Consider the following 16,270-nt stretch of genomic DNA (forward strand, 5'->3'; position numbering starts at 1 on the left):
CTAACAGGCGACTGAGTACAGGGGGGAAGTGCCTGAGGGGAGGAGGAATCTTCCAGAGCCACAGCAAAGGCTGGCTTGGAAGAAAGCTCTGCACAATAGCTTTTCCAAGGTCTCCAAAGCACACACCTCTGGGTCCTCCCCTTGAGATCAGGTAAAGCACCTTCAAGATGAAGGGTAAAGCACGTCTAATCCCCTGGGACCACCCGCCCAGTATCCAACCACAGCTCCTTTTATTGAAAAGGGTGTGGGGGGGGGTTGAAGAAGACCGCAACAGAGAGAAACCGAGAGGCTAAGGAGAGCTTGAAAAGGAATCTGTAGCCAAAAATCCCCAGAAACCAGGACAGGGGGAAGAGGGGCGGGTTGCCCAGGACCAGTTGCTGGAGTGAGGCGGGGTCTCTGGAAAGCCAAGGGATGCGGTCACCAGGATGTGGTGCGCCCAGCCAGAGGCCGAGGACAACAGAAGCATTGGGGCCTGGGGTACTTGGGACAGTTGGATCAGAAGCCTCAGCACACCCAGCCCCAGTGCGCCCACCTCACCCGGTCCGAATTATCCCTCCGAGGGCCTCCCCCCAACCCTGCTCCCATTCTCCCGCAGTCTTTGCAGTGTCCAGAGATGCTCCGCCACAGACCCGGGACCCCTTAGGCGCCTCTTCCCGTCCCTCTGCCAAATCGCAACGCCTGTACTTTTCCAGCTCCCTCTTTCCCTCTTGAAATTGAAAGTTATTGAGGTCGCTCGGGGTTGTTGCTCCGGCAGTTTCCTTCCCCGCCCCCCCACCTCCCCCGCCCCCCGCAGCCATCCCCCTCTCCCCCCTCCCTCCTCCTCCTCCCGAATGGGGTGCTCCCAGCCCTGCCCAACACTGGAGCGGCTCCTGCTCGGGAGCGCCAGAAGCTGCTCGGGTCTCTCCAGCGCCCCTTGGCCATGGCCACGGTACCCACGTCGTCCGCTCCCCTACGCTCCCGGGGTCCCCGCCACTACCGCAGCCGCCACAGCCTCTGAGCCCCAGGGGCTACTGCTGTCCGGGATCCCGCCCGCGGCCACCGCCGCAGAGCAACCGAGGCTAACCTGCCGCCAGCCGGGAGGCTCCTGCAACCTTTGCTCGCGGCGATGACAGCCACCTCAGAGCAGCCGGCTGTGTTCGGACAATTTGAGAATGCAATTGTTGGTTTCCCTGCCCACCCGCCCCGTTTCGCTTGCCATCACAGCACGCCTGTTGGATCTCAGTGGAGAAGTCCCGCTGCCCTGGTTCTTCACCGCTCCATATAGACACGACTAAAACCTACATATATATATATTTAAAAACATTAAATATAACTAACAGTTAAAAGAAAAAGGAGAGGAAGAAGGGTAACATTACTGGGTTACTATGCACTTGCGACTGATTTCTTGGTTTTTTATCATTTTGAACTTTATGGAATACATTGGCAGCCAAAACGCCTCCCGGGGAAGGCGCCAGCGAAGAAGTAAGTGCAGGGTTTGATTTTGGGTTTGGGGGTTTTTGTGGTTGTTTTTTCTTGTTGTTGTTGTTGTTTTGGTTTGTGTTAAGCATTTGCTCCCTTCCTCTGCATTCACCTGTCGGGGTCGCCTTGCCTGCCCAGAGTCAGCTGCCAGAGGAAATAGCCCTTCCAGTCTACATCCTATGCCTCCCCTAGGAGATAACATTTCGGGGCACTGGCTCTCCTTCTCAAGCCAGGGCTGGAGACTGTGCACCCGGCACTGGCCTGGCTTCTGCCCCCCTTGTAATTCGGGATCTGGAAATGTTCGTTTCTTGCTTAGATTCGCTCTAGGGATTTGTGTTTTCCTTTTGAGGCTCCGACGGAGGCCTAGAGCCCCAGGCAGCTGGGACGCCCGCCCTGCCTTCGGGTTGCTTGATACTGGCTCAATCGGACACCGGCACACCGCAAGTTGCCATCTGGCTCAGGCGAACCTTGGCTGGGCCCCAAGGCTGCTTTATGGTAGTCAAGGCAAGCATCTTGGGGAGTGTCTTGCGGGTAGGGGGGTCAGTGAGCCAGCGCCTGGGCTGCTGCTTCCCAGGACGTGCGCACGAGTGGAGTAGAGTGGCGTGGGGGCGCTGGGGTTTCCACGGCTGTCTGCGGAGTTGCCCAGGTCCCAAGCTCTGAATGCAGAGCAACTCCTGAGGTTTGGAGCTCCCGGGTTACCTTCTTGCCTTGCCTGCCCCACGTGAGCGCTTTGGCTATCTCAGACTCTCTCAAGTGGGTCCCCTGAGACAGGCACAGACTGAGAACCGGGCTCCCCCACTGAGCTCACCTCCTCACTGCTCTTCACCCAGTTACCTAGGGAGAGTGTTCTGTGGCAGCTGTGTGAGATGGTGCTCGGTCGAGAATTAAGTGGGGCCGTCCGGGCAACCTCCACCAAAGTTGGTCTGAGGCAAGCAGGCATCTTTCAGAGACTCGGGGAGAAATGCATGTGAGGGTGGCCTCTCTATTTGTTCCCAGGTGGCCGGGCGCGCGATTCTGCTGTGGGTGCCCGCGAGGGGAGTCCCTTTGCAGAGTTAAGAATGACCCTGGCTTGACAGAGAGCTCAGGAGGGAACTAACTGACATCACCCAGTAAAGCTATTCTGGCTGGTCAGTCCACGACCTTGTCTCGTCTCCGGATGAGATCTCTTCTCAAGTGTCCAACCCACAAAACCCTTGGGGCAGGAATGCCTGCAGCTCTCGGGACACAACAGCACTTGTGTGGAGTGGAAATTTAGTAATCGCCTCTTGCCACTGTTTGTCCCTGCACTGGCCCTGGACATGAGGGTCTCCTGAAAGCTCCCTTTGTACCGCTAAGCTCAGGCCAGACAAAGTTTGATTCACCTGAAAATTCCCTTTAAAAATCGTGGCTGGGCAGGAGCGCCAGAGGCTTGGAGTCCGAGTTGGCCCCACTGCCTCTAGGATCGCGTCTCCGGCGCAGGAGGGCCTAAACTAAACATGTCAGGGCGTTCGATTTATTATTCTTGGCCTCTGAGTGGTTTGTAAGTCTATGCAACCCTCCCACCCAGTCTATAGCTCAGGCCCTGCGGCTGCATGGAAGCAGCAGCCTGGGGCTCAGAGGTCCTCATCGCCACCCCAGGCAAGCTAGGGAACTGAGTTTCAGGGCCAGTGGGGGAATCCAAAGCCAGGAGCCGCAGCTTCTTGACCTGCATAGTTTAAGTCAATCCGCGTACCACACTCCACTCCAAGCGGGTAGTGTCCCCCATCCCCACCCAGGAGCTACATACTTGCCCGGGTGGGGCAGGATCCCGTGCATCGTGTCACTGGTACCTGGGTTTCTGGCTGGGTGGCTTCTTTTTCTGAAGGAAACAAAAGAACGCAAAGAAATTGTTTGCGGTGTGTACCTTCTCATCTCTCCCAGGGAGGACCAGAGTGGGGAAAACTCTGGGTGCCCACATCTGGGCTGGGACTAGAGGGGTGATGTGCGAAGTCTAAAGGAGATGGCTTTTCTCTGTGCCTGGATCCTCCCAAGGCTAAGTCGAAGGCGCCCTCTGCTTGTGTTGAGGGGATGAAGGAGGAAATCAGTTGGGATGGAGCTGAAATTCCAGTGATTCTATGGGAGTGGGTCTGGAAAAGAGGTTCTGCAGGCAACACCACTGCCTCTGCCGCTGCTGCTACTGCTTCACTAGAGTCTGCCTGTGCTGCTTGGTGGCTCCTGCAATCCTGGGAGAGGGGCGACCCCTTGCGTCCAGAAACTCGAAATTAACGCCGAACGTCATGCATACACCTGGATCATGTTTTTTGAACTATCTGAATAAAAATGCCCTTTATGGTAACTGGGAATATTTTTATAATGAACAATTAGGTGGTGGTCAAACTATTTTAAAACTATTTTTTCTGCGATAAGGGAACTTTAAGAGTACCGATTTTGCCTGGTAGTAAATAGTTTAATTTTTATAATCTTTTGCAACCTTCTAATGACAGAGTTAGAAGGTTAAAAATATTTCCTAAAGTTTTTAAAAATGGTCTCTTGATTGTTTCAGTACCAAAGGCCCTTGCTAGCAAAGAGTTTCATTTGCAGAGTTAAATATGTTCAGATCTGACAACCATGGTTTGTCTTCAGAAATAGTCAACAAAGTTATGCAAAGATTCTTATGTCTCTCTACAGTAATCAGTATTCTATTGATCTCTACTTGGCAGCAAATCGCTGATCCTAATTATTACACACTACTATTTTCTCTAAAAAATTACAATGTTTTAAAACAGAAGTCTTGTACTTCTAAAATACGCATGTAATTATGGTGAGCAAATGCAACAAAAATTTACTGATTTTGATTGATATACAGTACCCAGAGATGACAAGATAAATTTATTCAGGATAAAACATAAAGTCTTTACTCGAAGGAAATCACCATCCAGCCAGATGTTTTAACAGCAAGCCCTAGATATGGATCCTGGATGTTAATTTACAAATCCTAATCTCATTTCCAGCTTTCTAAGATTTTTCCTTTGAGGCTTGGTAAAGTCAACCTTTCAATTTTGGGTTGCATATTAATAAAATTTAAACATAATCTTATCATAACAATCACAATCCCTTCCTGAATCTTTTTGTGGGACCAGAAACTGTCATTTGGCTGGCATTGATCTCCCTTTTGTAGAGAATGGTCTTAAGAAGCAGTATGTCAGAAAGCAAGTCAATGAAACGTGTCTGCCTTTGAGCTACAAAGTTGTTTTTCAAAATACCTTCTTGTTTTTCTATTTTAAGTCTGGTTTACTGCTTCGGTAGAAAGATTTTACCAAGTACCTGAAAATGGTGATTTGAAATACTGTCATTTTAGTCCAAGTCTCTCTAATCATTAAGGATATAAGAACAAGTGAAAAGGGTTTACCATGATCATTTCAATATTCCTTTGAACATGCGGCATGAGCAGCGTTTTAACTTGTAAGTAGATAGGCTTTAAGCCATTTCTCCATTAAAGAGTTCCCTGGTTTTTAATGTTCTACAAATTAGGTCTCCAGAAAGCAATGAACTGAAATTACAACATGCAGTAAAATTTGATTTTCAAGTTGTTATAGGAAAACCCTTGGTATATTACTACAAAATGACTTTATCAGACATGTGATCCTTTTAGATTATTTGAATCTGGGTAAGGATCTATAGGTTGCTGCTAAGTGTCTAAAATATTTTCTACTTAAATGTCTAATCACGTTAAATATGTATTGTGTTTTCAATCCTTCATAGCAAAGCATTTCAGAACCTTACATAAAGTAATATTGAAATAGTACTCTGAAATTACAAAACTAGAGCATTACTCTGAACTTTCAAAAATACAATTATTACAGATATTCTAATTTTTTACTTTTTTCTCTTTATCTCTTTTTAAAACATTCAGCTTAGGTATTTCCCTCATCTGTCTTCCCACTTCCTCACTATTCATTCATACACATATTCCCACCCACCAAAAATACCATTCCCAGCTTTCAGTGAATTCCTGAAATGCACCACAGTGGATATTGTGTTTCATGAAATGCAATAGTCAACTTTTCTTGCTATTAGGAAAACATTTATAAATTTTGAGACTATAGCAAGAGCCAGTCATTATAATGTGTTGGAATTGTATTTGACTTAGTGAGGATGGTCTCTTCTTTTAATGGTATGTTGTACACTGGTGTTATTTCCAAAACAATAATTTGAAATATCTTAACTCATACGTTATATGGATTTTCAACTTTCTTTTGATCTTGTTGGGAGATATGGATAACTCACTTTGTAAATTTTAAGAGATTGCAATGAGGACATCATCTTAGAAATTACCATCTGTTGAGTCGCCTAGTAGATCTGAAATGCTTTACAAATAAGCCTTAGTAATATAGGATTTTTGAAAGGTACTGGCGATTTTTTTTATTTGTTCAGTGTACTCAAATGTGTCTTTTAAGTGAGAAGCACTACTAGCATTCTAATGATGCTATTCATCAAAAAGTGCTAAAAACAACGGACCGTTCCATTATCAAGTGTTATAGTTTGTCAAGAATGCTAAATGTCTGGGTGTTGCTGCATCCTAAGACTCCCATTTTCCACCTGAAATATTTCAACAGTGTGATACTTAAGTAAAAAATCTGAAATCATTTTATATGTGAACAGTGCTCATTTACAAAACATGCTCTTTCCTTATAAGATCATCTCTGCCTTAATGAAAAGTTGGCAAGAGATGCAGTTAACCATTTATTACCTCTACAATTCTTTGGGAATTAAAAAAAATAGTGGTACCAAAGAACAGGTTTACTCAATCATACTCTTGGATAATTGTAACTGTCTGTATTTATCCTACCTCTTCAAGGCACTATCTTATATGGTGTTGCATCTGACATTTAATGATTTGGTAAAGAACATGTTTCATAAGTTTGTGATGGAGACTGAGACCTAGAAAGAGAGAATCCCCAGTGGAATTTTGGAAGCATGAATGAGAACTAAAGATCTTAATTCACAATCCAGCATGGTCACTAGTATTTAGATGACCCAGACAAGCCCCATTTACCATACTTGATGGTTTTTTCTCCATGACAAGATGAGAGGTTTGATTCATTAAAAAAATCCTTAGATCTACATCATCCAATACTATTAATAGCTATTAATCTTTTTGTGTGAAACAAAATTCAGGAGCAGGGAGCCAAACAGTTCTTCCAAATATACTCATCTTACTCAACTGGGTTTACTAGGTAAGGGTTAAAAAGGAAAACAAATAAAGTCATCCATTCGTAATAAGTAAATTTATCACAGAATGCATATTATAGAGATTAACTGAGTGACTTCTCAAACTGGAGTGTGGGTTGCATATGACATTCTGCGTCCTTCAAGTGTTGCCTGAAAACCACAGTCAAGGCTTAAATAGAAACACCCAGGCAGGTTCATCTTGTCCTTTGGCTTCAAATTTCTGGAGCTGGTTCAGAGTGCCAAGTAGAGGAATGCTTCAGAGTTTCCCTGGATAGCAGCATTTAGAGGTGGCCTGTGAAGGTAAGAAAAAGTCATATCCAATAATCCACATTTAAGGACAAAAGGCCTACACTATGACACTAAATGACGAAGCAGGAGAATAATGCAGATGACTCATTTTGATGAAATCCATAGTCCTTGGCACTTAATTCAGTAGGAAGAAGAAAAGGAAGCAAGACCATATTTGGCATCAATTTAGCAGCATAAGGATTCAGATGTTAGTAAATAGAAAAACAACAGACACAAACAAAGACAAGAATGAGACAAGTAGATTTGGTAAGAAATTTAGTTTACTTTTGAACTATCTTTAGTTTGACGAGCTAGGAGGACATGTAAGTTGAGCTCCAGTTTCAGAGAGCATCGAGGGCTGAAGTCAAGGATGGCAGTGTCACTCATTAAAGGAAAACAGGAAGGAAGGAAGGAAGGAAGGAAGGAAGGAAGGAAGGAAGGAAGGAAGGAAGGAAAGTAGACAAGCTGGACACATGGGTTAAAAAATCCAGGGATGCCTTCTTTTATTTATCAAAAGTGTTTGTGTTTCTGGCATTGAGGTTGCTTCATGCAGTGTTGGCCAGATTACATTAAATCACGTTGTTCAGGTTAAACACTTTAATGTTACTATATTCAACCATGATTTCTCTTTTATAGTACTTTCTGTTATGTAAGAGAACAGTTGCTGGGATCATGAATGACAATTCTAAATTGCCAACATGTAGTTGAAAATTAGGCTTAGAAGCTCTACTACATATGGAACATGTTACTTCACCACTGATCAGAAGGAGACTTGAAAAACTTTATAGTAGTGGGAGATACATTCCTATGAGGTGGTGAATGGTTTTTGAACCTAGCATCTAATAGTGGCATTGCCACTTTCAAGTAGGAGAGTGTGTTCATCTCACAATAGGATGAAATTGGAAGGCATTTAGTTAGTTCACCTACATTGTGTAACACCCCCAATCAGTATTTAACCAGCTGTCATATTAGTCATGTCCAAGGTTTCTCACTGGTTCTGTCTATTCATTTTGAGGACTCATAGCAAAGGCAGTATATTTCCCCCAGTTCTTTAAGGACTTGGCAGAGGTATGAGTTAGATTTAGCTTACCTTCGAAGACCTTCCTAAAACTTAATGTGCAATGATGTAGGCTGTATATTCACTCCCCAAAATTGTTTCTAAAAATATGTTCAAGCATATTTGTAATTACATCCCAATAGAAAGTACATTCCTGAAAATGAATAAGTGGCAAAACAGTTCCCATTTTATTACAACATAATTAAAACCACTGCCACGTACTGTAAACCCGCAGAATCTATGAGCTTCTTATTTTAGAACACCTCCTTCCGGACATATATTCAGTCAAGTAAGAGAAGGACTGTTTCTCTTCACAGCTACAAAAGAACCTTACAGATAGGAGTATAGCCACCTTGACAAAGACTGACACACACACCGAACAAGTATGATTTCAACAGAGAGGCAGTAAAATAATATGTCCAAGTAAATTAAATGACTCATAGCGAAGTACAGCTTCTCAGCTCACAGGGCCACTGTAGCATTCTATTTATTTCACTTTCGTACACACAATTGCATTTGTTTTTTTTAATGTAAATATTATGGTAGCAATAAATTCCTTAAATATCTTCTCACCTCTCAGTAGAAACCCTTGGTATGTTCTTATGTTCTCTCTCTCTCTCTCTCTCTCTCTCTCTCTCTCTCTCTCTCTCTCTCTCTCTCTCACACACACACACACACACACACACACGACCTCATTTAGCCCACCCATCCTAGAAGGAATATGGAGTTTCATTTTATCTATTTATTATCATTTATTATTTATTCCGTTATCACAGAGATGATATTTGATTCAAATTTAACTTCAAAGCCCAGGTATTTCAAGAGTCACCCTATTTTCACTCTTGAGCTTGGTACGAGTCATGATGTTCTCAAAGCCCACTTCAGCCTTTCTCTGACATGTCTTCTTTGCTCATTCTTTCTCGAACTCATCATTTTCTTTTGTCTTCTCTCATCTAAACCTTCCCTGTAGATAGTTTCTAAACTAAGCTACCGATCATTTTTATACCACATGCAATAAAATCACACAATTTATTTGACGTATTATAAAATCCTTCTTCCGAAGTATGTCATTCACATCCAAGACAAGAAAGATTCACTTAGGCATGAAGTCGTGGGCAAAGCTGTAGTTGTGTAACTAAATGTCAGAATGCTTGTATGTAATTTACAATCACAATTGGTGTTTCCCTGGCTAGTTTTTTCTTATCCAGAATGCTATCTTTATGATGTTTCATAAAATCAGTTATTTATATTACCAAGAGCATTAATAACAACCCCCAGTCGGAATTTTTGCTTTATGGGCCTTCGTGCTGATGCTGAGTTCATATTAGAATCACCTGGAGATCTTTAAAAATAAAAACAACTCGACCAAATGACTCAATCTCTGGACATAGGACCTAAATAGTCTCAGTATTGAAACTAGTCCTGAAGATTGAGATACATACCTAAGATTGATATACTGTAAGATCCTTAACTCAAGAATATCCATCACAGCTGAGCAACTGTTGAGAACCATGCCAGTTTTATGAGGGTTAGACAGACAAAATAAACCTGTGTGAAGTGCGATAAGGGATGAGTTATGTATCATCTGAATAGGAGAAAGCCCCATCCCAGCACAGTATTATTTCTCAATAGGAAATTGAAAAACTCAAGGCACCAACTTGTACAAGCAGGGCTATCTGAAAGAGAATCAATCATTTCATTCTGAAAAGAAAGTAAAGTGTACACAGGATGGCAGAATAGTGACCTCTCCAGAGGCTGAATTCCTGCAAAATAGCCCTCAGGAGAAGGGGATTGACTGCTGTTGTGGGAGGGGGTAAGTAGTGCAACTGCAGAAATGCAATGGGGTATAAGCCACACTCACTCAGACTCTTCCGCAAAGTTACTTAATAATAAACAACTGGGTTTTTTTTTCCTTTTGGTTAGTTTTTTTTTTTTCATGTTTTACCAGATGATTGGTAATATGCCCAAGTGTCCTCCTTGTTGTCAGGAAAACCTTAATGGGGAGGCAACTGCCTAACAAGAAGTAAACATTCCTTTCTTTTATAGTCTCTATAATTCCTGACTAGCTTAGATTGACTACTGGTCATCAGTAAGACTACTATAAATAGCCCGGAGAGTTGGGGGGCGGTGTTAAACTCTATCGAATAGATTAAGTTATGGGGTAGATCATTAATTCACTGACACTTTCCTTTTCCTCCTAACCTGCTCTTCTCTGAGCAGTTGTCTTCATTAACTCTTGTTTATTATTCTTTTTCAGTCCAGACAAAATTTTCAAACCTTGCCATAAATTAGGGAAAGCTTCATGTAAAAACTAGGTGGAAGCCTGGGCTTCCTGGCAGATTTCATTGTGCTTGTTAAGGGGGCTCTTTGGGAAAATTTGGGCTGCAGTGAGTCACTAGGCCAGATCCCAACAACCACAATTGCCAGAAGTAATTAGACTGAAGAAAGCCAGGCTCCTTGGGAGGATGGTCATCGTAGCATGCTTGAGACATTGCTCCGTGGTCGGACCTAGTTACTCGTCCCTAAGGATTGGAGCAATCATGAGCTCCAGAAAGCAGGAAGACCACCAAAAACAATGCTTTTACAGCAACTTGCTTCTCAATAGCTTATTCACCCTGAGCATGCATGAGATGGAAACATGCCACCAACATGGTCTGCGGCGGCACAGTGCACGTCACAACCCTCATAAACCACCTGTCTGTCTGCAAGAGTGCAAAACCCACACAGAGAGGGCCTGCTGTCATCATGGCAAGTCCGACTCCTCCCTTCCTGCACAGATAAAAGAGCCCCAGGAATTCAGTCTTTGTAAAAGAATTATCTGAGGGGGGAAAGAAAGGAAAGGGGAAAAAAATCCTCGTAAACATCCTCAGGTCAATTTAAACATAATATTAGTGAAAGGACATTTAACGATAAGAAAATGGTAATGCATTAGGACAGGACAGGAGTGCTAAAATCTGCAGTTAGAAAAAAGGCCAAGGGCCAATTTAGGATTTCTTGTACTTAAAAATAACCCCTTTCAGAGACCTAAGTGTCAGATAAGTAGAAATTATCAACAAAGACGTGGACCGATCATTTGAAAGTTTCAGTATAAGAAAGAGAAAGACTGTTCAATCTTTCCATTCAAGAAACACAGAGGGATCTGTGCTCAATAATCCAGGGGAAAGTTTGCTTCAAAACCATTGCCATCACCTGGAATACTCAGGGCATTCTATCACCTCATGGGATGGATCTTTAACTGAACAAAACCATAAAGCTCCCAGGACTCACTGTTCTTAAAGTTGCAGATGCCTTCCTAATCTTGAACAACTTCAGTATATTCCTTCACTGCTTTGATCTTAGGCTACCAGATCTTGGTTTAAACATATGGATGCAGACACCTCTATTTAGATTTTAGCAACTGGAAATCTCCAGGTATCCTGGCAGATACGTTCTGTCCTTATATATGCCACTAGATGCAAATGAGCTACTTATCATTGTGACCAATATAGGAGAATCATAGATTTCCTTGCATTTGTTTTGAATTTGACAGTAGTGTAGGAATAGAAAAACTCAGTTATTTCTTTCCCCATCGAGCTCTAGAAGTGCCTTGAATGATTCCTACGACCATGGCCATCTTCAGCCTCCAGAGACCCACTGAAAACTATTTGTTGATAACTTTTAATATACTGTTTGTGATCTAAGGGAAATGTTTATAATTCTGAAAATCCACATGAAATAGGCTTTAGATAAACAACTTAATTTATAAGCTATTGGGGAAAAGAGATACAATTCAACACAAACAGGCTGCATTTATGTTGGTATTTATCTCAATGGATGGTAGTTCTCTCCCAATGTATAAAGTTTGCATGCCAGTTCTACTCAGAAACTACCTTTAGAACCATATAGCTCAGAATAAGTTTGATGTTTCAACACACTTCTTGTACAAGTTTCTCTCTGTGAACAATTTATTCAGTCTCTGAAAACTGTGTTTTCACTAAACCTGGAACCAATGGTGAAGTCATTTTTACAAGAGCAATTAACTGAAGTGGTTTTTCAGATATCTTACTTGACTTTCTTTTCATGCTGAAGTACCTTTTGTTAATACAAACTCTTCATATTCTAGCAGGAAGCTCCCTAAAATTCTAGGGCTGCCTAAAATTATATGACCAGAAATCCCCTTTCTCTGTAGCTACCAACCCTTTCCTTCTGGGAGTATGCCAGCAATTTTTCACGATTCATTCTGACAACTGTTCTGGTGTAAATATTTAGAAAAATCCTTTCCATTAGAGATTAAACAAAGTATAAGTAACTGTTCTGAAACGATAGGTCTTTATTAATGTTTGCAAGAGCAGACCCTATTTTATCTGATACATAGATGCTGATACCCTTAGTACAGACTAAAGGAAAAAGAGCCAAGACAGGCATTAAAATATGCTCTATGTAACTCGAACTTCAATATATTACATATCATTTATCCCTACAAGACTTATGTTTAAATAAACACATAATGTAAAGAAAAATGAATTCTTTTAATTTGAAAATATTTAAAAATTAGTCACCAGTGTTTAAGTTGATCAAAAAGGTGTGGGGCAATTTCAGATCTCCTCATCACTTAAACACCCCCTTGCTATTTAACCATATGCTCATCAAAGTGAAGCAACACGGGTCATATCTGCTCTGACATAAGCTCTGCTTTCTCTGTCATTACTCATGAATTAATATGAAGGGCATGTGAGCTGAACCCTAATGCTTACATCCAACAGCACTTGTGAGAATAGAGTAAGCCTCGAGGAGTAATCTCACAAGTATCCCTTTTCTATATTTCCTATCTGCACAAAATTCCCAAATAATGAGCGTGTGCAGGCTTCCCTGAGCATCCAGAGTGAATGGGTTATGGAATCCAGCCCTTAGGTTCTCAACTGTCAAATAGTCAATACAACAGAGTAGCAGATATAACTCATGCATATCCCCCAGCATTTTAAATCACATCTTGAGAACTTAAAACACTTGGAGCTTATAATTAGTTGCTATGCAGTATTTTTAGGGAAAACTAACAAAAAAAGGTAGGCAAGTTTAGTACAGATAGCAATTTTTGAAAAAAATTTGTCTTCAGTTGACATTGTAGACTCATTGATGCAGAGAAGGTTAAGGGTAGCACAACTGGGCAATTTAATGTATAAAGAAGATCGCTGGTCAAAATTCTGATTAGTGTTACAGTGTCAGTGATCTTATGATGTGGGCTGGAAAATAACCAGACTTTAGAAAACTTCTCTGTCCTTCCCTTGATGAGGACACTAAGATATAAAAATCTGTACTTTTGAATTCAGCTTAATCTTTGTCAATTCACAATCTAAGGGTTCTTATTAGTCTACAACATTTTCTTTATAAGGTTTTAAAAATACATTAACGGTTTTTCCAATGGAAAATTATCATATATGTCAGATGTGAAGGTGCACACATGTAATCCTAGAGCTCAGGAAACTCCAGCAGGTGATTTTCTGTTGGCTCAAGGTCAACCTAAAAACTATGTCTCCAAATCTACAATGAGATTTTCTTCCTGTACTTTGATGTCAAACATACAATATTCACTGAATTTAAAACTGATTTACATTTGAATTTTGGCAATATATAATGACTTGGCAGAGAAAATAGTAAAGAGGAATCTATGGGGCACAAATAGAAGCCTTATAAACTTCATTGTAAGCGAATTGTACGTTTTCATTGGCCTCAAAAACTGCATATTTTTGGATTTTTGACTACACTGAGAAAAGACTCAGAGGTAGAGGGCAAATAAGTTTGATTAATAACTGATAGGATTTAGTATAGTTTCACAAATCATTTAATCTGTGATTAGGTCATATGCCTTCATTTGCCAGAGAGTAGCTTAGTGGCTTTAAGTCCCTTCAGTAGCAGCATTAATGAGCTTTTCCGTGCCTTCCTGCCAGATACTCTAATCACACATAGCTACCCATCAAATCTTCATGGATGGGCTTAAATTTAAAGGTATAAGGTTTTTTTTGTATGTTCAAATCCTTTTTTAGAGTATATTTTTAAAAGTTAAGCAGAAACCAATCTATTGGAGGAAACTACAGGGCAAAAATGAAACTCAAATTTGCCCTGGTTAAAACATCACACATTTCACTGAATAGCTACTTATTGAACATTTATTCTGTGATATAGTTACCAAAGTGACCAAAAAACCTGAACACTACTGTGGTTCCATTTTTCCATTATTAAAATATTGGGTTAAGAAGCTAGAATTAAGATAGATTGGTAGATAGATAGATAGATAATATAGCTAAAGATGGAATACTTAGATATGATTTCTAAGCTGCAACATACTCATTTTCAGACATGTTTAAATAGAAATGGAAATCATATTATTTGCAATGAGTGAGTCCAAAGCACATCCAAATGTTTATCTGGAGAACAGTGTTGTGGAAATGAAGCACAAAGATGGAAGGAAGCACAGCCTAAAACTCTGGAATTTATTAGGCCTCCCAGCATTTTTCTTGTCTGAAAATTTATGGCCAATGAATAGGCATCACTACTTAGTGTGACCTTTGTGACAATCACAGGAACTACGCTATGTGCACTGCAAATGCAGTTCGCATTGTTAGGAAAAGCTTGTCATGAAGTGGCATAGTCTGCCTGAGCAAATTTCCATTTTGGGTGCACTGGTTAACTTCTGTAGCTAAATGTTCACACTACTACATTAGCTAATATTACTTTTACCAAGCAAACACAAATATTTTATGTTTAAAAATAGTGCATTTTTTTGTTCATCTATCCAAGGAATTTCTCAAGCCTTTAATGGTAGCTAACCTCTTTATCGATACATGGAACATACAACCAGATCTGCTTAAAGCCCTAGGTTAGCAAATGTATGTCAACAGGTTATTTGGATTTCTACTATAAGTCTGTTGGTGATGTTTTTTAACATCAGTTGATAACTTTGAAAAGGATCGTCCCTAAAATTTAAAGACATGAAAATAACTTGATTCAAATCTTTTTTTGTAAGTTATAATTAACTCATGAAGAGTATCAAGTAAAGAAAGGCAACTATCAGCCACTTTTTACATTTGTTATTTTGTGTTACCCCATGCAACAAGTGCATGGTGCATTGATAACCATCTCATAAATAAGAAATGGATTGAAAAACATTTAAGGAGTAAGTCAAAATGACACAGACATGACAGAGCCAAAAGCTAATGTAATAGCCTTCACTACAACACTGCTTTAAGCCTATTAAAGAGATACACAGGGGTCAGGGAAGGTTAACAGAGGGCATCTCTCTACAGTGGAGATGGCAATGTTATTGCTTCATTAGGCTGAACGTCAGTCTGAGGCAAGGAATAAACCAGAGTAATTGACAGAGTGGTCACAGGGAAATAGGAAAAGACATTAAACCGTTTTATAGCAGATCATGAGATCAGAGCTGGTGTTTCTAAACAGTTATTCAGAGCGCCAATAAGCACCAGCAGTGCTGGTGGGGAATGAAAGACAAACTCTATTCATTACAGAAGTATAATGTGTAGGAAAGGTTGATTGGAGATGGGGATGAAGAGGGCTTCTGCATTTCTGACTTTAAGAACTAAACGGTACCTTTTTTGTCTACAAATTTGTTATTTGTCTTCTCTAAGAGAACCGTCCTTAGACTAAAGATTTATTTCACATGCTCTTCATTATCTTATGGAAGGACATGTCACTCACAAAGTTCCAGTAGTCTACTCCCTGCTCTGTCACTTATGATGAAGCGCCACTGAGAAAGCAAACAGTTCTTGCCAAATTATCAAACTTCTCATCAAGTTATCAGTTTCCTATCAAGGATGTTCTTATTCTTGGGGGTGAAGATGCCTTTATCAGTTCCTTAGCTGGTAAAGTATCACTGTGCTTTTATTAACAGCAACTTATTTTACTGGTTTGAATTGTATGTACACATTGTCTCATCATTAACAGATTTGTTTTGAAATGGACAGAACATGTTTGCCCATAGTCATCTAACAAAGTTCAGAGATATCCTTTGTTAAATGTGAGATTTTTACTGGCTGACAAGATTTTTAAAGGCAGATCTTTAAAGTCCTGCTCAGTTGAATTCCCATTATGGGAAGAAAGAAATCTCTAGGCAAGAACATCAAGCCTTGTTTGACAAACCACCTAACGGAAAAAGAATAGATTGCTCTCTGTGGCAGAAGTACCCAGGGCTCTATATATAAATATTTTAAAATTAAGTATTTATAAAAATAATATGTTTAATTTATAATATCAGGGCACTTATTGATTTAGACATTCATGATT

The 16,270-nt window shown here is 40.8% G+C and overlaps 1 protein-coding gene across 2 annotated transcripts in view; it reads left to right on the forward strand.

Annotated features, from left to right (window-relative positions):
• The first annotated feature begins 845 nt into the window (after positions 1-845).
• Rspo3 (R-spondin 3) overlaps positions 846-16,270 on the forward strand; it is a 78,885-nt gene continuing 63,460 nt past the window's right edge. Inside the window, exon 1 of one of the 2 annotated variants that reach the window (XM_040728253.1) lies at positions 846-1,461. In XM_040728253.1, the coding sequence (XP_040584187.1) occupies positions 1,365-1,461 (97 nt within the window). In that variant the 5' untranslated portion in view covers positions 846-1,364. The remainder of the gene's footprint in view (positions 1,462-16,270) is intronic. The other variant, XM_005065776.4, reaches the window with a different exon arrangement.

The sequence above is a fragment of the Mesocricetus auratus genome, unplaced genomic scaffold (assembly GCF_017639785.1).
Source record: "Mesocricetus auratus isolate SY011 unplaced genomic scaffold, BCM_Maur_2.0 Super-Scaffold_100018, whole genome shotgun sequence".
Taxonomy (NCBI): Eukaryota; Metazoa; Chordata; class Mammalia; order Rodentia; family Cricetidae; genus Mesocricetus; species Mesocricetus auratus.